General features: G+C 50.3%; 1 protein-coding gene across 3 annotated transcripts in view; it reads left to right on the top strand.

The window, feature by feature from the left end:
- The window catches only part of TMEM63C (transmembrane protein 63C), a 30342-nt gene that overhangs the window by 3572 nt on the left and 4709 nt on the right, over positions 1-22061 (top strand). For 2 of the 3 annotated variants that reach the window (XM_056493465.1, XM_056493466.1), the window contains exons 2-16: positions 13699-13813; positions 14086-14292; positions 14663-14742; positions 15850-15937; positions 17363-17400; positions 17779-17921; positions 18219-18270; positions 18694-18802; positions 19222-19295; positions 19400-19480; positions 19610-19730; positions 19844-19977; positions 20195-20317; positions 20891-21044; positions 21573-21679. In XM_056493465.1, the coding sequence (XP_056349440.1) occupies positions 14095-14292; positions 14663-14742; positions 15850-15937; positions 17363-17400; positions 17779-17921; positions 18219-18270; positions 18694-18802; positions 19222-19295; positions 19400-19480; positions 19610-19730; positions 19844-19977; positions 20195-20317; positions 20891-21044; positions 21573-21679 (1502 nt within the window). In that variant the 5' untranslated portion in view covers positions 13699-13813; positions 14086-14094. Of the gene's footprint in view, positions 1-13500; positions 13548-13698; positions 13814-14085; positions 14293-14662; positions 14743-15849; positions 15938-17362; positions 17401-17778; positions 17922-18218; positions 18271-18693; positions 18803-19221; positions 19296-19399; positions 19481-19609; positions 19731-19843; positions 19978-20194; positions 20318-20890; positions 21045-21572; positions 21680-22061 lie in introns of all 3 variants that reach the window. The other variant, XM_056493467.1, reaches the window with a different exon arrangement.

A 22061-nucleotide genomic window follows, 5' to 3' on the forward strand; every position in this document is an offset into this window, starting at 1 on the left:
ATGTGATTTTGAGTTCCTCTGACAGAGACAGGAAAGTGCTCTGGCCCTGCTTCAGTGGAGAACACTTTGTTATTAGCTGGGAGATGGTGGTAGGAGATAGCTGGGGCAGGAATGGAGATTGAGACAATGAGCCCCTTGATGTGCTGAGTTGGATGGGCAAGGGGAGACCAAAACTGAGAGTAGCTGGGGTGTGGGAGTTAGGGCAAACAACAGTTTTGGAAAGGTAGCTGGGGAGTGGCTGCCAGCTGTTGCCCAGAGTGAGTCTGTGGTATCCTGGGGCAATGTCTGGGGCCTCTGCATTGGCCAAGCCAAGGTGACCCTGTCAGAGGAATCCTCTTGCTGTGCTGCCCATGCCCCAAGCTGGCCCACACCAAGATGACACGCCAGGCAAGTGGCACAGGCTGAGGTGCTGAGATCGTGTGAGGGCTGGCAAGCTGAGGGGTGACTCTTGACTGGCCATGGACCACAGGCACCTTTGCAGGATCCCAGCCAGCACTGGGATAGCCTCTAGTAACGTGGGGCTTGGGACACACCTGGCTAGAGGATCTGGTTCCAGCAGCAGGTTGGAATGCTCTTCTTGGCATGGCTGTGGTTTAGAGCAGAATTTTCATACTCTGAGATATTCAAAACCTGCCTGGACACAACCCTGAGGATCCTCTTCTAGCTGGCACTACTTTGAGAAGGGAGGCAGGACTACATGACCTCCCTTCAGCCTCCGTGCTTGTGAGCTTATTTGTCCTGTCTTCTGACAAATTCAGTCACCGTGGGGTAGTCCTCAAGGCAGCATTAGAGAAAAAAACAGAAGTTTGCCTAGCTTTCTTTTGTCTGTGAGCAGCATTTTGGAGGTCTCTACAAGACAAGGAGGCTGCCAGGGCTTGCAGGCTCCACGCTGAGGACATGCACTGTTCCTGTGTTTCTGGGCTTTTCTCAGGGAGGGCAGAACTATGTGGAAATATAATGGCAAAGAGAACAAACAAACCAAACTTTATAGACTTCAGACTAAACTTGGTCTGTGCCTTGTTTGGCTCTTGACCTGCTGCTGGATAGGATGGTTGAATTAAAGTCAGGACTTAAGTTAATGATCAGAGAGCCATGACCTAAGTACCTGTTTTTAATCTCACTGTGTTTGTACACTTCTGCTCTTTTCCTAAGGACAAGTTGATTCTCAGTGATGAGCATGATGTGATGCTTAGGGCTGAGCAGAAGGCTGCACTGTGCTTAAGTGAGTGGGTTTCTAGCTAACATATGTTTTTTTAGATACTTAATATTTATATTTCCTGCACTACAAAATGGTGAGTGATGCATTTCTTACTAGCTATCACTTGATTATTTATTATAAATTTGGTTCAGCTGTATTACAATGGAAAATGCTGTCCAATTGAAAATGCAGAATGTGAGCATTTAAAAGGTGGTTTCTAGTTGGTTAAATAAAACTGCTTAAAATGTACAAGTCCACAAAAGAAAAGAGAATAAGTTTATGAAGACATTATTTATATTTGTAATGAATTTAACAATACTGTACTGCTATACTATATTGTATTATTATAATACTATATCATAGGAACAAAAATGTTATTATAGGAGATACAAAATATAGCCAGTGATATAACCTGATTATTTTTCACATTTAAGAATTCAGAACTAGTAGAGATTGTCCTCTCACAGTTCATCTTGATTAGGCTTTGAAAGGCAGCCAGGCTTTCCTGCATTAACCTGCAGTAATTTTTCAGAACTTTTACTAAACTAATCCTTGTACTAAGTTAATGGAAACATTTTTTCGTTTTTATTTTCAAAAAAGGTCGCAGCTCTCAAAGCCACTTTTGCATGAAGCTTTAGCTTCAGGTTCTCAGCCACTGAGCAGATCCAGCAGCAAGGACATACTGCATGAATTTCTACTGAATTATTTTTCACTGATGAGAGGGATCTGAGGTCTTATCATGTAGGTTTTAAGAACTTCCAGTTTTAAATTGGCTGTCTTTTTAATTTAAAAAGTTTTTCATTCGGATAAAATCAGATTACTTTTCAGTCAGGTGTATGTTTCCAAGAGTCATAATTCTTTTATTTGTTCTGGTTCCAAGTCCTCTTTATTGCTTTTTCCTTTCATATTACTGCTGCTAATCTTCTCATCAAGCAGTTTCATTTGATTTTTCTGTTGGGAAGTTTTCATCAAACTTAATTTTCTTTTATCCAAGTTTCTAATTTCTTATGTTTTCTTCAATGAAATTTCATCATTTTATTCCTTCTTGAAAAACAAAGAAACCCCAAACAAAGGGAATATTGATAATAACTGTGGTAGTGGCTATGTAATCTCCTGAGAATTGTGCATTTTAAAGGCTTTCATGTTTTGCTCAGTCATTTCAGGAGTCAGAGGATGGATGTCTTTGCAAATACAGTCCTCTGATATCCTACACATTGGGCTAGAAAAAGCTGGCTGTGGAAAACTTCAGAAGCTGAACTTAGAGAAACTATGGTCATACCCCAAGTCTTGTCTTAGGTACATACATACACTTTGATGATTATAGCTTTATGTGTGCTCCAGGTTCCAGGACTCCTTTATCCTGACAGCTACATTTGAAGGACCAGCTGTTTATTTGGACAGTCCTTGCACAGAGTTAAACTTCAGGGGTTTCTTTCCCTCCATAATGAGAAGGTGAATTTCCAACCCCCTCAAAAGGCATATTGCAGTTTGTTTCAGCAGAGAAGAGATGCCACTCCACATTTCTTTGGGCCTTGTTTTTTTTTTGTTTTTTTTTTTTTTTTTTTTTTTGCTTTTTAGGGGTTTTCTTTTGTTTGTTTGTTTTTAGGTGGTTGGTTTTGGTTTTTGTTGTTGTTTTGGGTTTTGTTTGTTTTGTTTTTGTTTTATGGAAAATATCCTGGAGGCAGCAAAATTTCTGTACATGTGTAGCCTTAGAAGTCCAAGCTGGGAGCGATACTCAGGGGAATCCATCCATCTCCCCAGCTGCCTGTGGGACCCTCGTGGCAGTGCTGTGTCCTCTCCATCCCCTGGGGCAGGAGAAGGGCTGCACAAGCATTTGATGGGACCTTGCTGGCCCTTGGCTCCAGTTCTGCTCTCGGTGCTGCAGGATGGTGTGCTCCCTGAACCCGCTGGGAAAGCTCTCTGTTCCTCAGAGCTCACCACGTTTGAGAGGTAGAAAGCAGGGCAGTTGTTTGTGTCAGCAGGTGTCTCCCCCCTGACTGAGCAGAGCTGAGCTGGGTTTTGTGGCCATGCCCTGTGCGTGGCCAGCCTGGTGCTCTGCACAGCAGCAGCAGCAGCACTGCTGGAGCTCTCGGGTTCAGTCTGGTCCTGCAGCTCATTTAGCACTGGGTCTTTCCATGACATAGTCACCATTAGGAGGGGCCTTTCCAGTGTCTTCCTGTGGCTCCTCACACCTGGCTTTTGTAACTTCTCGGTCCCCTCCTTTCAGGGTGACAGTCATGTGCCCTGTGACAGAGCTGTGCTGCCAGGAGAAGGATGGAAAGCAGCTGGGCAGGGTTTGGAGACCAGTGTGTCCTGCAGGTATCAGTGTATCCCCATGGAAAAAGCAACAGTGTGGGATTCAGCCTCACTTAAATGTTGGTGCCCACTGCTCTGGGTTGCCTGTTCAGAGCTCTGCTCACTCTCCCATAGCTGTGGTTGGCACAAGGATGTTGGGATGAGCCAGAACCTCCATAGCATCTGTGATTGCACAGATTTTTATCTCTAGTGAGTGCAGGTGTGCTGCTGGCAATAGTGAAGCAGAGAGTATGTTGCTGCAGGATGTGTCCATGCTTTACTGGAAGTGCTGGTTGCTCCAGGGAGCCAGTCTGGGAGGGGATGCAGGAAGGGAGAACAGCATATACAAAGCCAGGCATAAAGCAGGAGCCTTGTCTGGGGCTGGGCCAGGATACCCAGCCATTCCACAAACATCTCCATATCAATGCTGCATCTCCAAACATCTCTTCCAAAATGGACACAGAGCCTGTCTGATTCCTGGTTGTGGCAGGGCCTCAATAGCTACTGGGCTGTGTAGAGGCTTGCAGTGGCTCTTGCTGGGACACTGATCCCTGCAGGAAGGGGGGATCAGAGAGAGGGGTAACATCCTGCTGACACTGGGTCCCCAAATCTCTTCAGCCAGCTGTATTCCTAGTGCTGGCTCTGCTGTGCCCAAACCACCCTGGAAGGACAAGGAGGTGTGAACCTGGGGAGGTTTGTTTTGCAGCCATCTTCTGCAGTGCCTCATGTTTAGTTTCCCATTATTTTCTGTTCCATGTGAGCAGTGTTTATGTGGAGGGTAGAGGGTGGCTGCCTGAGGGCCCTGTGCTGCTGGCAGAGTGAGTAAATGAGCACAGGGGCTGCCAGCCCTTCCCTGAGCTGCCTGTGTGAGCCTGTGTGCAGGGAAGGTAGGCTTGTGAAGGGGAACCAGGGACAGTCTCTGCCTTCCCTCCATTTTCCCTGATCCTAGACAGCCTTTTTCCAAGGCTGAACTGCCCATGGAGCATCTCTGATGCTGCTTTTTGGATGCAGCACATTTGAAAGGATGCAACCCCCCCAGCAAACCTGCCAGGCTGGGCTGGCAGCCCCTTGCAGTGTTGTGCTGTGTGCTCTTGCAGCAGAAAAAGCTTGCAGGTCGCTCTGTGAGTACCCTGCTGCCAAATCTGCCATCTGTCTCGCATCCTCTGGGCGATGCTCTGCCTCCCAGCCCACGGCTTCCCTTCTCCCTGTGCCTTGTCCCTTTCCCAGCCTCGCTGCTGTAACTGTCCAGATGTGACACTTTCTTCTCTGCCTGAAGGGAAAAAGTCCATTTCTTGTGTTTTTCTCCATCATGTCCATCACTCCCAGCACCCCTTAGGCTGGTGTGGGCAGCTGCTGGCTGGTGGGTATAGGCAGAACAGGGCAGGACAGCAGTGCAGTGAGTGCCAGCCTGCAGCATTGGCACAACAGAATCTGTTTGCACACCATCTGTGTCCCATTCATCCTCCCTGCTGGGCCACCTGCCTGTGATAGGTGTGAATTGGGTGGGGATCATTAACCCCAGTTCTTGTCCCAAAAGTCCTATGATTTCCTTCTTATCTCTGGTGCTCCAGGGCCATTTGACTCCCCAGATCCTTTCTGTGGAGAAGATGAGAGCAGGCTGGTGGGTGTGATGGGCTGCCTGCTCTGCTTGTCTCTGCTGTGCCCTGCAGCAGGTTCATGACTGTAGCTGTGCTTGGGTGTTGTGGGCAAGGGGAACTCCTGGGGATGATGCAAGTGATGGGGACAAACCTTGTCACCATACGTGAGCACCTGTTGCACTGGAAGGAGGTCGAAACAGTCATGCTTTGCAGAGCCACATGTCTGCAACTCCACACGTGCCTGGGAGAGCTGCCTTCCTTCCTGGCTGCAGCAGCAGCTTTCCTCTCATCTCCCCCAAAAGCTGTGTGGGCTGCAGAGACAACTGGATGAGTGCCCCAGGGACTGGAGGAGAGTGACTACCTACTCCCTCTGCTTCCCTGGTGAAAAGCAGTGCCAGGATTGCCCTGCATGGTGTACACCATCAAAAGCTTTCCCTTCCCTCTGATGCACTATTGACTCAAACCAGTGTGCTGAGTGCTAATCCCTCTGGCACAGTTGGATGCAACAAGCATGGCTGGTTGTGACTGGCACAGTGGCTGCTGGGCCATCCCCACTTGTGCAACTCACTGCTGCCAGCTCCCGTGCTCCCAGGGCAGCGTGATTCATCCAGTCATATGGTGTCACCCAAATCTGGTCACAGGCTGTGCACAGGTGGGAGGAGAGCCTTGTCAAGGCCAGGATTGGTGTGTGATTATGCTTATGAGCTCCTGCTGCAGTCCAAACCTCATTCTGCTCTTGGCACCAAGCACAGGCAATTTAAACGTTCTATCTCCACTCTAGATTTTAGATGCTCTAAAATCATGTTATGTGTGTGTGTATATATGTAGTGTAATCCACTGGTTTCAGGAAGAAGCTTCTGTGCTTGCAGAGAGGGGAGCTGGGCAGGGCAGGAATGTTTCTTTGCCTCTGCAGCAGAGTCAGCTGTGGAGGATGTTGTGACTCCTGTAAGATGAGGAGGGGTGAAGGGTGGAGAGGCTGATGGCAGCCAGGCACCAGGGCATCCCCCAGAGCAGTGTGAAGGAAGGAAGGTGCAGGTCTGGACCCAGGAGAAGGGGGTTAACAGGATGACCATAGCACTGCCCACTGGCCCTAGGCAGCTGTGTGATGAGGGTGCTTGGTGGGAGGGTGCTCCCGGGTCCCTGTCAAACAGCAGAATGGAATGGAGCAGAGCTGTGCCCAGCAGCATGAGTGCCAGGCCCTTGGTAGCCCACCATGTGTGCTCACTCCACATTGCTCAGCAGGCTCATGGGCAGCATTTGTAAGGAGGGCTGGCTGGAGCTCTGCAGCTGAGAGCAGCTGCACAGGGGCTTGGAATGTGCCTGCTTTCTCCACCAGCTCAGCAGCGACATCCCTGCCATCCCCAGGTGTGTCATGCTGTCCTGGCCAGGGGTGCAAAGCCACCAGAATTGCCTGGCCCAAAAAGCTTTCTATGCCTTTCATGCACAACCCAACTCCTCTCCTTGCCAGTCTCCTTCCCTCTGCCCTCAGATGGAGTTCCCTTGGAACTCCCCCTGGGCTGGCTGCTCCCGTGGCTAACAGTCTCTGCAGCAGGTGGCTTTATAAAAGGCATCAGGTAAACCTCTCACTCTCCTTTTTGCCTCCCACTGCTCCCTGCTCCCCAAACACTGGAAGGGACTTGGGGAAGAAAGACCTGCCGTTTCTCTGTTCCCATCCTGTCTTGTTCCCCATTCCAGGAACCAAAGTGCACCTGGCACCTTGTGGCATTGTGAAAGGTGCCTGTGACTCATTGTGACAGCTTCAGTCTGGGCCCTGACCAAGAGCACAGCTACTCCTGGTTTCTGCTCAGGTATCAGGAGGTTAATATTACAAGAGATGGGGCAACTGGGAGACTTTTAAAAAATGGTTTATTGCCTCATGGCACCAGCCTCATAGAAGGGTGAGACATTAAAGTGTTACATCCAATGCCATAATATCAGAAGCTATTTAATTCTTAGTTACAATGCCTTATGTTAGTTTTTTAGCCAACCACATACTTCTACGAAGCTTGATAGCATCTTGTTACACCAATTAATTGCTTTGCTTTTCATGGCTTTGCCAGGATGTGTAATTTTTCAACCAGTCATAGAACACTTCACAAACTTACATTGATACATCTTAAACTTCTGACTAACTTTATAACAGGTTCTATTCTTACTTAACATATTGCTTTGCATACATAATACATATTTCTGTTAGCTTAAAACATATTTCTACTTAAACTACAAACTTACATTCTTATTTTATATCTGTTTCACTTTTAATGTTCTAATTCTCCAAGTCTTCTCCAAGGTCTTAGGTCAAACATCTCTTCTTCACAAAGACCTTAAAATCCTCTGTGTGAGCACTGTAACATGGGTGGCAGAAGAAGCAATCTGCCTATAATTGCCTGACATCCCACCACAGTTGCAGCCTTGCTGAGAGGTATTGGCTTTGATCTTCAATCCAAAGGGGAGCTGCCTCTGCAAAGCAGGCTGTACAGGCAATAAGAGCCCAGAGATACCCTCTGCAGGAAAGTTCAAGCCTTTCCCTAGGTCTGGCTGCTGTCGTGTCCCTCAGTCACACAGGCAGCAGGGTCTGCAGTTGTTCTCATCTGCATGTATCATCATTAATTACTTGTGAGTGCAGGGTTGCTCTGGGGCCTGTGAACAGCATGCAACAGCCCAGCTTAGAGCAGGGATCTGATGGTGTCTCTTCAATGTTTTCCTGAAATACTGTTTTTCTGAATAGACCTATGTGTGCATGTGTATAGGTTGAGAACCCTTTTCCCACATGTCAGCTACCTGGGTCTCTGTTCCCTGAAGTCAACCCTGCTTTTGTCATAGTATCATACAAAAGTTTGGGTTGAAAAGGAGTTTTAAATGTCTTTTAGTCCAATGCCCCTGCAATGAGCGTGGCCATCATGTGCTTGATAAGGTTGCCCATGGCCCTGTCCAACCTGTCCTTGAATGTTTCCATAGATGGGGCATCTGCCACCTGTGTGGCACATGTGTTTCACCATCCTCAACTTACAAAATTTCTTTCTTATATCTGATCTGAATCTACCCTCTTTTAGTTTAAAGCTATGTCACTACAAGGTCTATTAAAAAATCTGTCCCTATCTTTATTATAATAAAGATCTTTATTGTAATGTCCCTTTCCTTTCTCTCTGCTCCCAGCCCTCACCTACCAGCAGGCCAGCAGAGCCCTTCTCTCTGCTTGGGTTGGGCCTGGTCCAGGTAATCCTTTGTGCTGAAGAGTGTTGATTTAAGTTTTATCAGAGGACAAGGGTGCATTATACTCTGGGGAGCTTGCAGCTCCATTAGCTCGTGTTTGCTTGGTGCACTGCACACACAAAGTGTGCTGTGAGGGTCTGTGTGCACAGCCAGAGAGTGAAATGCAAACCAAATAGGGGTTAGAGCCAACCTGCACTGGCAACTTAGTCAAATGTGGCAAAACTGGCTGGGGGGGGAATAAATAAATAAATTCTGCTCTGACTCTTCCTTCCCAGTCTCAGTGTGCTGGCTCCAGCAGCTGCTGGCTTGCACCTGTGTGGAGGAGGCTGGAGAAGAGCTGCTCTCTGCACAGCATCTCCCACGCTCTGGCCCAAACAAATCTCCCTGGCTGCAGATCTCACTGTAAGCACTGCTTGCTCCTGTTGCCTGGGGTTTGGCTTTATTCTGCCAAGGAGCACTGCAGCAAGTCAGCGTTGGTCTGCACAGCATACCTGCAGGAGAAGGGGCTTATGCAGGTGGCTGTTTGGAAGGCCACAACCATTGTCCTGCAGGGAGTCCCAAGTGGACTGGGATGCCTTCCTGTTCAAAAACTTCATGGAACTTAATCTGTCTGAGTGCCAAAAACCTGCCCTGCATGATGGTGCTGGGGAAGAAGGGGAGGGCAGGGAGCTGTGGGTGATGTAGCAGCCACCACAGGGACACATAGCAGGGGAGGGGTGTGTATTGGTTTGGGGCAGCATGACCCTGCACACGGTTTCCTGACGGTAGTGGCAACCTGCCAATCCTAAGAGCAGAAAAACTTGCTTAGCTCCCCAAAATGGGATCAGTCTCAGCCTCCTAATGGGTTATGTTATTTAGATTAACAGTGTTGGCAGGACAGGTTGGGAATGGCGAAGCACTGGGGGTAGGAGAAGCAGCTCCAAAGGCAGGCTCAGCACTGAGAGGAAGGACCTCACTGTGGGGTTTGCATCCCCAGGGCCTGGGTGGGCTCATGGCTTGGCTCTTTCCCCAGCCTTCCTGCCCTGGCTGGCAGTGAGCCTGGCTTTTTACTCCTCACCAAGAGAGCTGTGCCAGAACATACTGATAGGGAAGATGAAGTTTATCTCTACCATTTTAAAGCAGGTTTTTCTTAAGCAGTCATGCACTCACATTAATTTTCTGATTGAGTGGGTTTGTGTGTGAGATGGAGTAGGATCAATGAAACATGAGTCCTCATGACCTCTCTGAGTGATCATATCTTCATTGGCAACAACAAAGATAATATTTGAGCAGGTGTTTTTTACCTGTTAGGGATCTTCTGCTGCTGCAGAGTGGTCCTTTGCCTCCAAACCTTACTAACCCCAGCCTCCACAGCCCACAGGCTGTGTTGCTGCTTATGATATGGTTCTCCTTGTTTGAAAGATTTGCAGCAGGCCAATAGAACAGGCTGGTGTAGGTCCCATGTCCTGCTGGTGATAGGATGGGGTGTTCTGCTGGTGGGTTGTCTGTCTCATACCCTGACAGGGTGTGGGCACACCATTCACACCAGTGTCAAACAGCCCCTGCCCAGGGGTGCTGCTGCCCACAGCTGCTCACCTCACAGACCACAAGCAGCCTGATCTTCTCTTTGCTTTTTGGACCTTGAGGCCATTAATCTTAAGAGGGAAGGTTGAAGGGAGAGCCAGGGAGGAATACCTTGGGCCTCTGTGGGGTTTTGGAGGCCTGTGTCTCTGGTCCCATCCCCTCTGTGCTCATACCCCTTGGGGACAGATGTGGCCCCTGGTGTACCTGTTCTCCCATGCACCAAGCTACAGGAATAGAGAGGCCACCACACCCTACAGTGCCAAAACTGCTGGGGTGTGTGCTGAGCTTAGCACAGGCTGCTTCTGAGCCTTTTCCCATCCTGAGGTAGTTGGTTAGCCATGCTGAGTAAGAGGCAGTGGCTCGGGTTTCCTGCCCTCCCTGCCACTGCAGTCCTGCAAGGTCGGTCACTGCAGTCCTGCAGGGTGAGATGCTGGAGCCTGGCCTGCCTGCCTGCCTGCTCCTGTGCACACCAGGGCATGAACCTGAGCTCCCTGTTACAGCAGCCCTTGATTTTCCCTTCCACAGCCTGGCCACGATCTCCTTGTAATGGAAGAAGGATGTAGAGGAAGCAGGTAGCATAGATGCTTGTTTTCTAGGTCTAGGTCCTCAGCCTGGCATTTCTGTGTGGCCACAGACTGCTCCATGAGCAGCCCCCTGCCCTGGCTGCCCTCTGGCCAGCTGAAGTCAGTAATCCCACCTGTGCCAGAGTGGGATGCTGAGGCTGGATGAGCACAGGCATCCTAGGAAACCCAGCTTAGTCATCTCAATGCTCTCAAGACTGTTCTGATGTTTTGCTACTCCAGCTGTCTGTGAATCCCCTAGCAAATGAATTTGCTGGCAGGATGCTTCAAGGGAAAGACAAATTATGAAAAATTGCATTCGCATAAAAGACATGCCTTGTTTTTAATTGGAAATCTGATTCTCTGGATTAGTGCCCACCCAACCGGAGAGAAGAAACATATGCTGATGTATCAACAAAACAAAGGGCACTGACTATTCAAGGCAAAGTATACACACACTGAAAATGCTTCATAGAAATTATCCAGCAGATCAGTTTCAATGGCAAATCTCATACTGTGCATTCACAGGCCACAAAGAGGAGAAAGAATTGCTCTACATGTTTTCTGACTTTTTTCTTCCCTCTAAAGTAAGACCTATAATGGACAGACCATATATTGAAATTTCTGCCTTTATGTTATTGCTTCATTTTTCCCACCTGAAACCCTGTATACCCCTGTTTCTTGACTAGTCCACTGCTGTCACTTCTCCAGGACAGTGGCTGCTCTGAAGGACATCTGTCTGTGGTTGGCATCTAGAGGCCCTGCGTCATTCACAGCTAATGGGAAGCTGTCCTGACACCTTTTAGAGGTGGCACCCATCCAGCTCTGTTATTCACAGCAGTATTTGTTCCTTTGACCCCTAAAGATTGGGAAAAGCAGTGGCATAGCAAGGAACACAAACTGGTTTGGTAATGCTGTGGGTTTTGTTGAGCCTTTCAGATAGTACTGCGGAATGCCATCAACTGAATATTGCAAAATGCTGAATTTTCTCATTTTTCTCATTTTCTCATGTGATGTGAAAATTTTAGCTTAGGCGTTTCAACAATGACTTTAAGTGTGACCTGCAGTGTCCCTGTGATTTCTTATTCTATATAGCAAAAAACCTACCTCTCCAACCAGAGGGAGCTTGAACATATTCTACAGATCTGAGTTTAAGCTGTTCTTGGTGTATGTGAAGACAAATCTCCTCTCACTGTTTCTGCTGCATGCTGTTCCTAGAACATATACATGATTTACTTTTAGCTGGTTGCCCCCAATAGTTATTTTAATGGTAACACTGCAGCTATATAATTTGCATAAGCTTTTCTGAGAGCACCACCATAAAAGGTGAGACTAGCTGGAACAAATGGTTTAGAAAAGTAGTGATTTGATTATTTGGAGGAGAGTTTCTGTGACTGTCTGGTGATGAAAGGAGCAGCAAAAGAGCAGGGGAGTAGTTTGAGGTCACATTCAGAGGAGCTGTGATGCACTGATGTTTACAGGCTTGAGCATGACATGATGGCTCCTTTGGACTCCTTTGGAGTTGGAGATGCTTAAGAGAGAGGGGACTGGGTCTTCAAGTATCTTCTGCTCCTGAAATTTCTCTGTGCAGTCTGCTGTTGTACTGGCAGTGCTGTGTGGAGAGAAATGGGCTGGTTGGGCTGGGAGGGTGAAGGCTTGCATTTGGGAGGTTTCTGGGCAGGAGAGCTGGGAGCAGGAAATACTAGCACCATCTCCAGGAGGAACCCATTGCCTTTGGTCACCAGCAGCAAAATATCTGATATGGGAGAGAAAGGGATAGCAGCAAGGACTCGATAGAGAAACACAACTTGTACAGATCCCTGTGAAAATCCCCCTCAGCCTGCCATCCCTGACAGGATGTTCCTCCTACGAGTGTGAAGCCGGTGCCTAGAAACAAGCTGCAGGATCTCATTTCTGTGGAGTGGAGTGGTGGTGATGGAGAAGGGACTTGGAGGTTGCTAAGGGTCTCCTTGTTTGTTTGTTGATGGTCTAACAGCTCCCTTGGTCAGAGACACACTCTCCTTGTTAACAAAAAGGCAGTGAATTATTTAACAGCTGAAAATGCCAGATGGCAATTACTCTGGCTGCTTACAGGAGGAGGGGAGAGAGAGAGATATGCACATGGTGAGGAACAGATTGGGAGCATTTCCATAGCAAAGAGCAGACCCTGGCTAGAGGTCCTGGTGGCCCAGGTGGCAAACAGGAGGCAGACAAGCCAGGGCAAACAGCAGCTACTTGCCAGAGTAGCCCCCTCACTTCTTACAGGTCTCTTCATAAGGCCCCTAGTCAAGGGTCATTATCCTGATGGGACCATGCTGGCCTTGAAGTGCAGGACTCCCAACCATGGCTGGGAGACAGGCTGTGAGTGGGGGCACTGCAGGGAGGCTTTGCCAGCCCATCCACACCTGGGTGCAAATATCACCCCAGTTCTACTGGGATGCCCTTTGGAGAAGTATCAGCATATCTCAAATGACCTGGCACTTCTTTTGAGAGTCACACTAATGTTCAGCTGTCCTTGCTTGGGCAGTGATTTCTCCAGACATCGTAGTCTGGACAGATGGATGTGTATATGGACTGGGACCTCTGAGGAGAACTGAAGATGCAGCATGGGCAGGTCTGTAGCAGACACTGAAGCCCATGGCTCAGGTGATGTTGCACCATATGCACAGAAAAAGGAACGTGTGTCTGCATGTCCTGGGGAACTTGGTGCCTGTAGCTCAGCAGCTTCTGACATCCCTTCAGGGCATCTATGTAAGTAGTCAGATGCCAGCCTAATATTGCAGTAGAGTGAGACTCAAGCTATTCTGAGCTTGTAGCTTTGGTCCAATCATCCCAGCCGCTCTTAGGCTTCCAGTGGAGATTTTTCTTTGGGATGGAATTTATGCTTCAGAAATAAAGAAAATAGCAAGAGATTTTTTTTTTGTATTTAATTTGGAAACTGCAAGCAGCAAGAGTAGTTCTTAAATTCTTCAATTCTCTGGAGAGCTTGAGTTGACAGACCTTTTTTCTTTTTCTTTTGGTTTTTTTTTTGTGGCAACACTTGTGTTTGAAAACCTCCCTCCTCCCTCCTAAGCTTTTTCTTCTCCTGGATGAGGAGGTTAAAGAGAGTCAGTCTCTCAGGTATGTAATGTATGTCAGCTCCTGCACCAGCACTCTTGTCCTGCCCACAATGGTCAGCTGTGGGTTGAGGGTGTCCATCTGACTGTGGGGAGAGAAGCAGGTGCAGCCCTAGCAACCCAGTTGACAATATTATCATTGATGCTTTTTTCAGAAATTCAAACAAATGCTTCAGCTTCTCATTCCTGCCTGCTGACAACACCAGGGTGGCCATGACTCAACCCAGCTTCCTGGACTGAGGGGCAGAGGTGCTGAGAAACCTGTCTCAGGTATGACAGAGACAACCAAGTAGCATGGGGTTTAGTGGCTGGGGAAAGGGAGGGAAGTAGCTGTGAGATTTCTTCAGCAGCACCCTCTGCCTTGTGTCCAACCACCTCTCCCTGAGAGAGACTGGGTCTGGGGATGCTCTGAGGCCATCAGCCAGTCCTCTCCCCTCCCTACTCTTAGTGAGCTCCTTAGACCTTGATGGAAGAGAGCTGGAAGAGCCACGGCCCCATTTCAAGCAAAGGCTTCTCCATGCACGCTCCTGCCTGTGTTGCAGGGTGGGACGATGGAGAGCCCGTACTCGATGGAGCCAGCAGCGGATGGCGCCGGCCTCCCCTCGCTGGATGTGCTGCTCGTCCTGGAGCCCCCGGTGAACAGCACGGAGGAGCAGTGCTTCAGCGCCCGCTCCCGCAGCACTGTCCTGGAGGGGCTGCCCTTCGGCGGCGTGCCCACCGTGCTGGCCATCAACTTCATCCTCTGGCTGGTGAGCGGGCGGGAGGGGGCACTGCTGCAGCTCTGCAGCCTGTGCACTGACAGCACACAGTGCAGCCTGTGCACAGTGCACCTGGACGATGGGAGCACCGGTGTACCTGGCTGATAGGGAACAGGGATGGGTGCACTGGTGTGCCTGGCTGACAGAGGAACAGGGATGGGTGCAGGAGTCCAAGGGCTTTGCCCACATCATGATGGGCAGCAAAGGACACTTGGGCAATAGTGGTGAGATCACAGAGCAGGAACAGTTTGGGGTAAGAATTTTGCACAAGCTTGGGCTCACAAGTGAGAAAGTAGAAAGGGGAGATATGAGAAGATCCCATGAGGTGAGACCTTGCAGCTAAACTCTTCTCTTCTTCCAGCTTCTCCTTCTGGTCTTCTCATGTCTTCGGAAAGCAGCTTGGGACTATGGGCGCCTGGCACTTCTGATGGACAATGATAGGTGAGGAGGATGCAGAGCTGCTGCAGGTGATGGCTCCATTCTCTTCAAGAGGAATGGAAGGAAGGCCAGCACTGGCATGACACACCCAGTTCAGCAGGTGTTCCTGTCTTTCCTTCCCACTGGGAATGGCCTGGTGCCCCCCTTTCCCATGGAGACACAGCCACCATCTGCTGCACGGAGAGGGAAAGCCCAGGCCAGCTTTCATTCCCTTTAGCATTTGGTGACAGTGTTCTTGGTGCCACTGCAGGCCCTGGGAAGGGCAAAGAGCTGTTTTCCAGTGGGAACTGTGCCACTCCTGCCACTCTCTTGGGATGAGCAGGACTGGCTGATGGAGGGGGCAGAGGGAGACACACAGCAGTAACACTGTTCCTCGTGTCACTACAGCAACTTGCCTGGCCCATCCTTTGGGCTAGATGCAGATTCCACAAAAATAAGCAGTGTTCTAGTAAAAGTAGAGCCCAGACCATATTTTCAGGTGGGCTGTGCTGCCCACAGCATCTTGCCTGCCAGAGCACAGGTCACCTTGGGCAACAAAGCATCTTTCTTTGCACAAGCTGGTGCACACAGGCGGGGTCTGTGCAAGGCTGGGCAGTCCACAAGAGTAAGCTCTGTTAAAGTCCCTCTTCTGCCTTCTCCCCTCCAGTTCTTCTTGGCCTCTGAATCTGGAACTCAGTGTGGTGATGAATACATGATGTTTTCCCTTCCCTTCACCAGTGAGATCAGAGGGCAATCAAGATATAAAATGCAAGCTCTGATTACATTCCTTTTTCCTGTAAAACCATTTAAAACATCTGAAAACGGTGGAATAGAAAATGTCTGGTTCAACAGCCCCTTGTAATGGAGCTAAGGCTACATCTCCATGAGCCCGCCGTGGATCAGGGCCACAAAGGAGCTGGGGAGACTTGTTGGTACAGAGGCAACAGAATGCAGCCCCTTTGTCCCAAGCCCAGCAATAATCACTGCTCCAGCCCCAGTATAGGATGCAGGGAGGGGGGGGACACATTTCTTGGGCTGCTGTCCTAGGAGAGACTTCTCCAAGGGTGCTTATCCTCTCGTGTCTGCTGCTTCTCTTCTCCCTCACCCCTCTGCTCCTGCCTCGCTGCAAAGCCTGACATCACTTTTCTATGGAGAGCAGAGTGAGAAGGAGAAGTCCCCATCAGAGAGCAGCCCTCTGGATGCTGACAACAAGGATGTGGTGAGTGCCTGTGGCTGTGGCAGTGGGAGCCTGGGCCGGGCTTGTCCTGGCCCAGCCTGTCCTTTTCTTCATCAGACACCGAGGTCGGAAGTGTGAGAAGTTAAATCTCCTGCTCAGCACTCTTCAGTAATAGGGAGCTTCTGGAAGCTGGAGGGTTTTTAGTCCTGGATTCTTTGAGGCATTTATTTTGAATGGCAATTTGGAGGAGATGCTCCTGTCAGCAAGTATCTAACAACTGCACAGCTGTCCTTACAGCTGTGGGGATCTAGTGTGATGCATGGCCAGGGCCTGGCTGCATGCCTGCAAGGATATTTCCCACCCCTCAGGATAAAGTCCCCCACACCACATTTCCTCCTCTGCCACCATGACGAGGCTTTGAAGTAATCTTTTGTTTCTCTCTACCACACTAGGCTTTGCTGGAAACAAGCAGACACACACATTTTGCTGCCTCTTTCTATTTCTTTTTTTGGCAGCAAAATCTCAAAAGTCAGTCATTGGTACAACTATGAAAAAATGTCATGACTTATTAAAAAATCTAGGTAGAAAAGAAGCAAAAGAAGCAAAATCCTTGCAGGTGGCAGGAGGCCTGTTTAAAGGCTCTGTACCAGATGCTCTAGGCAAATGTATATTGCTCATCAAAAAATAAGTGAGAAGGACTACAGGGAAAGCCAGCATACTAAAGAGCAGATTAAAGAAGATTATTAGAAGTAAGAACACATCCTTTAAAAAGGATGTTCACAAATGAGGAAAATCTCAACTCTGCCAGGTTAGATGTAAAGTACACTAAGAGGGGAGAAGAGCAGTTTTGAGGAGAAATTTCTAGAGAGCATAAAAAGCCCAGAATCACAAAATCACAGAATTGGTAGAGGTTGAAAGGAACCAATGTGGGTCATCTTATTCAAGCAGTCATCCTAGAGCACATGGCACAGGATTGTGTCTTGAACCTGACTGTTTCAGGTCACTCCTGAAGCAGTGGGTTAATGCTTGACCTCAGCTTCCTCTGCAAATCCTTCTGCAGCCAAAAATGTGCATCTGACATCCATCAGGATGATTGATGTTTGTAGAGAGACTTCCCTATCCTTTACACCCCAGCCCCAGCAGACTCCTTGTTCCCACTCACACAAATTCTCTTATCACTACTTTCAGGAAGGTCGCATGGTCCCTCAGGGCTTTCGCCTCTTGGAAGAGAGGTTGTGCTCAGCTTCCCATCAGCTCTTCAGAGTTTTCTTGCTTCTCTTGAGGCAGCTGCCTTTGCCACTGGGCTGAGAATTGCTAAGCTGTCTTGTGCACTGCCTCCATTTGCTCAATCCCCTGGCCATAGGCACTGCACTCTGCATGCTTCGCCAGCATATGTTGTGTCCTGGTCCCTCACCAGGGATGTAAGGGTGATTGCCCTTGTCTCATCCTGACTCTTTTTCCTTCCAGGGATTCTGTTCCTGGCTCCTTTCTATCTACCAGATGAAGTAAGTGTGTGTCCTTGGTATTTTGGTCATGCCCCACTGCTGCCCACCCATGGTGAGCTGGTGCTGGGACCAGCAGTAGAGGAGAGCCCTCTTAAAATATCCAATCTGAAGAGAGAGCAGAGAGCTTACCTCTGCATTTCCTCCTGGCCTCTAGATGCTATCCCAAAGAAAAGGGCTTCAACCTCTCCTGATAGGAACCAATCCTGTAATGAGATGGCAGCTAGAGGGCTGCTTGGGTCCCCCATTCCCTCTGTGCTCAAATCCTTTGTGCCACAGTCAGGATGTCATGACTTGGTGTGGGTTGTGGGAGACTGGAGCAAGTGATGGGAGGTGGTGGGGAGGAACCACCAGCACTGACCCCCACCTGCCTCTCTCCAGGGATGAGGAGATTCAGAGCAAGTGTGGGATCGATGCCACCACCTACCTCTCCTTCCAGCGGCACCTGCTGGTCCTGCTGATTCTGGTTTGCGTGCTCTCCGTGGCTGTCATCCTGCCTGTCAACTTCTCAGGGGACCTCCTGGGTAGGTGCTTCCCTGGTCACAGGATGACTCAGGAATGCCATGCAAGCTTCCAAGCCTTTGGGCAAGCTCTGTGCTTCTGGGAAAGAAGGCAAAAAAAGCCCCCTCTGAGAAGCCCCCATGTGAGCAAGAGCCCACCATCAGCTGGGTGACAGAGGAACATTAGAGGCTGGGAAGTTCAGGGCAGTGGGGACTTGGTGGGGAAAAGAAGGGAGCAAAGACCAGAGCCAATAACTGCAATGTGGACATGCACACTGCACTGGGTTCCCTTAACCTTCTGCTTCTCCTCTTCCTCTGCAGGACACAATCCCACCCACTTTGGCCGGACAACCATCGCCAACATCCCAACTCAGTAGGTGCTCCCACAGGCTGGGGGACTGTGTGTGCTGCTGCTGTGGTGGGTACTGCTGGAAGCACCCAGACACAGAACAGCGCCATGTTGGAGAGAGGGACAGTCCATGTGAGCAGCACACCACTCACAGTAGCTCTTCAGTCTCTCTGACATGAGCACAGTCAGGGCAGCCAACCCTGTGGCACTGCTCATTGCACCCCACTGCTGGCAGAAGGGCTCTTGGGGATGTTGTGTGGCCTCATTTCTGTAGTATCTCAGTCAGCAGCCTGGGTGCTTCCCCTCTAGTTCCTGGGGTGAGTGTCTGATAGCTGGCTGGGAAGGTCCTGGTGGGTGGAAGGGGTGGCTGGGGGTGAGATGCTGAGTGCCAGGCTGGTCCCCACTGCTCATCACAGTGCTCACTGATCCCCACTGCCTCTCTTCCAGAGACCGTCTCCTGTGGCTGCACAGCATCTTCGCCCTCATCTATTTTATCTTCACCGTCCTTTGCATGGCTCACCACTCTGTCCACCTGGAATACAGAGAGAATGAGAAGGTGAGAAACCACCCCTTCTCCAATCCTGCCTTGTTCACTGCTTATGGACAACTTCCTGCTTTGCACAAATGCTGGTCCCAGTAGGTAGAGAGGTCTTTAGGAACAGCCTGGAACTGGGCTGGCAGGGAAAGGTATGGCTGATCTTCACCAGTTTCTGGATAAAGTAACAGACTGGAGGCAGATCTCTCTCTCTTGCTGTCTTGTGTCTTGAGACTGAAGCTCTGCTGTATCCATATGTCTGGGCTATGGCATTGTCTGGCTGTGCCCTCAGCCTTTGGGACTGGGCATTGAGGAGGTCTGTGTTGACTTGCCTCTGGGGTGGCAGCTGGTGCCCCAGCTCACTGCTGCATGGACAGGGTGGTAGCGTTATGTCCTGCAGATTCATCCTGCAGATCCTTTTGATTCTTCTCTTGCTCCAGGTTGCCCGGACGCTGATGGTTACCCACATCCCCAAGGAGATCACAGACCCTTCACTTATCATCAAGCATTTCCAGTGAGTAGCCATGTGCCACAGCCTTGCTGGGTGAGTGGCAGGCAGGTGGTAGGGACTGTCCCTGTCCCCTGGCCCCTGGTGCCACCATGCCCCTGTGCTTGCAGCGAGGCTTATCCCAGCTGCACTGTCACCAATGTCCAGTTCTGCTTCGACGTGCGCAAGCTGATGAAGCTGGATGCAGAGAGGTGAGTGCACGCCCGTCCACATTCCCTCTGTGGGAGGGTGTCCTGCTCCTGCCCACCACACCAAACCAGTCTGGGCTTATGGCTCTATGTCTGGTGCTCCCCAAATGACCTTCACTACTGGCTTCCTAGGCGTAAAGCAATGAAGGGGCGGCTTTACTTCACCACCAAGGCACAGAAGGAGGGGAAGATCATGATCAAAACTCACCCCTGCGCCCGCATCTTCTGCTGCCGCTTCTGTGGCTTTGATGAGGTAGGAGGGTGCGGGCAGGGCTGCACACCTGTACCGTGGGCAGGAGGAGCACGCAGCCTGCCCCTGCCCCAGCCTGTGTGCTGCCCCTGCCCCAGCGCTGGCTGCTCCCGCAGGTGGATGCTGAGCAGTACTACGGGGAGCTGGAGGAGAAGCTCACAGATGAGTTCAATGCTGAGCGCAACCGCATCACGCTCAAGCGGCTCGATATGGCCTTCGTCACCTTCCAGGACGAGAGGATGACAGCTGTGTGAGTGCCCCTCATGCAACTGCCACAGAGATGTCCCTCAGCCTGTTTGCCACAGTCCTGGGGAACTGGGCCACCTTGCCAGCTTTTCCCACAAAAAGCAGTCAGTAGGCCGGTCTCTTCTATGCCTCTGCCGTCTGCAGAGTTCACTGCCCTGTCAGCGCTGCAGGAAGGGTCTCACAAGAAGCGAGACCTGACCCCTGGCTCCCTCTTCCTGCAGGATTTTGAAGGACTACAGGCACATCCACTGCCGCAAGCACCCCCAGCAGTCCTCTGTCACCACCGTGGTCAAGTCACACCACTGGGGTGTTCGCTATGCCCCCGCACCCAGCGATATCATCTGGTGAGCCCCCACGGCAGGAGGGAGGGAGGGAGGGAGGGAGGGAGGGAGGGAGGGAGGGAGGAAGGGGCAACAGGCAGATATGGGGAAGCCCATGTCCATAAGGAGCCCATGTACATAGCTATAAGGAGCCCTATGCCCATAGCTACAGGGAGCCCATACAGCTGTAGGGAACCTGTGTCTGTATCTGTAGGACACTTTCCCAGGATGATGGGGGCTGAGATTCCCTCCTTTTGCCATAGCAGAAGTCAGCACAGGTGACTGGGGCAATCACCCCAGGGGTGGCAGGGCCCAGCCAGCTGATATTGGGGGTGATTGCCAGACTCTGATTTTTTCAGCCTGGTTCCAAAGCCTCCTAGTGGTATGGGCCTCTGCTGTGGCTGTTCTCTGGTCCAGGGGGCTCTGCATGTGACAGCAAAGCAGCATGAGCAGGGGAAGAGAGCGAGCTCAGAACAATGTCTCCCGGGATGGCTGGTGCAGATTGCAGGAGGCAAAGCTTCATGAAGCTATGCTGGGAGGCCCAGGACACAGGACTTTTCCTCCTTATTATATCCAAGCTGTGTTTTCCTCTTACAGGGAGAATTTATCAGTCCGTGGCACATCGTGGTGGGTGCGATTCATTCTGCTTAATATCTGCCTGTTCGTCCTTCTCTTCTTTCTCACAACACCAGCCATCATTGTCAACACTATGGACATGTTCAATGTCACACACCCTGTGGAGAGCCTCAAGGTAGTCCTTAACCCATGCCAATTTGCCTAAAAGGTCATCATTTCCAGGCTTATCTGTGACAGGGCGGGGCACCAGCTCTACACTATCCTAAGAGGACAAGCCATCACTAGGATGGGCATTGATGAGAAACAAGATCATGGATGAGGTCATGTGCTTGCTTGCTATCCATCCCCTTCTCTGTGTGTTTCCAGTGGCAGAGCCCTGGGGCAGCACCTGAGCTTTGGAAGCAGGCAGGTTGCTGTCCATTCAGAAGAAAGGTCTGGAAAGAGCTCAGGAGATGTTAGGAGCTGCCAACAGCACAGCTCCTTCTTGCTCACTGACCTGTGAGCTTTTGGGTGGGCACTGGGGCTCAGAATATGGCTGTGGTGCCTTTGGCTGGCCTCAAGTTCTTATCTCCTGGAACAAATGCCCCTGCTCAGGGAGGGCATGCTCCAGCCCACTTGCTGCACACACCATCCTGTGCTGTCACCAGCATGGCTGTGCTGTGGTGGGTTGCTGAGGGGGTGTTTGGCATCTCTCTTCCTGCAGAACCCCATCATCACCCAGTTTTTCCCCACGCTGCTGCTCTGGGCCTTCTCTGTTTTCTTGCCCTTCCTTGTCTACTACTCAGCGTTCTTCGAGTCTCACTGGACAAGGTAATGGGGCTGCCCCCCCTGGGCTGCCATGGGTGGGAGGAACTGCAGTGGAAGGGGAACCCGAACTGCAGGGAGGCAGGCAGTGAGCAGTAGGCCCCCACTGTGGAGCAAAGCCCCCTGAGTGATTCTCTACATGGAAAGAGCTCCAAGTTCATGCACAAAGGAGCCATTTGCTTTCTATTGTCCTGAACACTTTCAGGCTACTGACAAAGTCAGGTGGTTTTAAGATATATCTGAAGAAGTTCGTAAGAGGTATGGTGTGATGGTGGACTGGCAGCAGCAGGGCAATCCCAGGCATGCTTCCAGCCCTCCAAGGCAGAGATGCGAGTTCAGGACACTTAGAGGAGACTGCCCAGCTCCTACAATGTGCTCTCTCGGTCTT

This window comes from Oenanthe melanoleuca, chromosome 5 (assembly GCF_029582105.1).
Source record: "Oenanthe melanoleuca isolate GR-GAL-2019-014 chromosome 5, OMel1.0, whole genome shotgun sequence".
Classification (NCBI taxonomy): Eukaryota; Metazoa; Chordata; class Aves; order Passeriformes; family Muscicapidae; genus Oenanthe; species Oenanthe melanoleuca.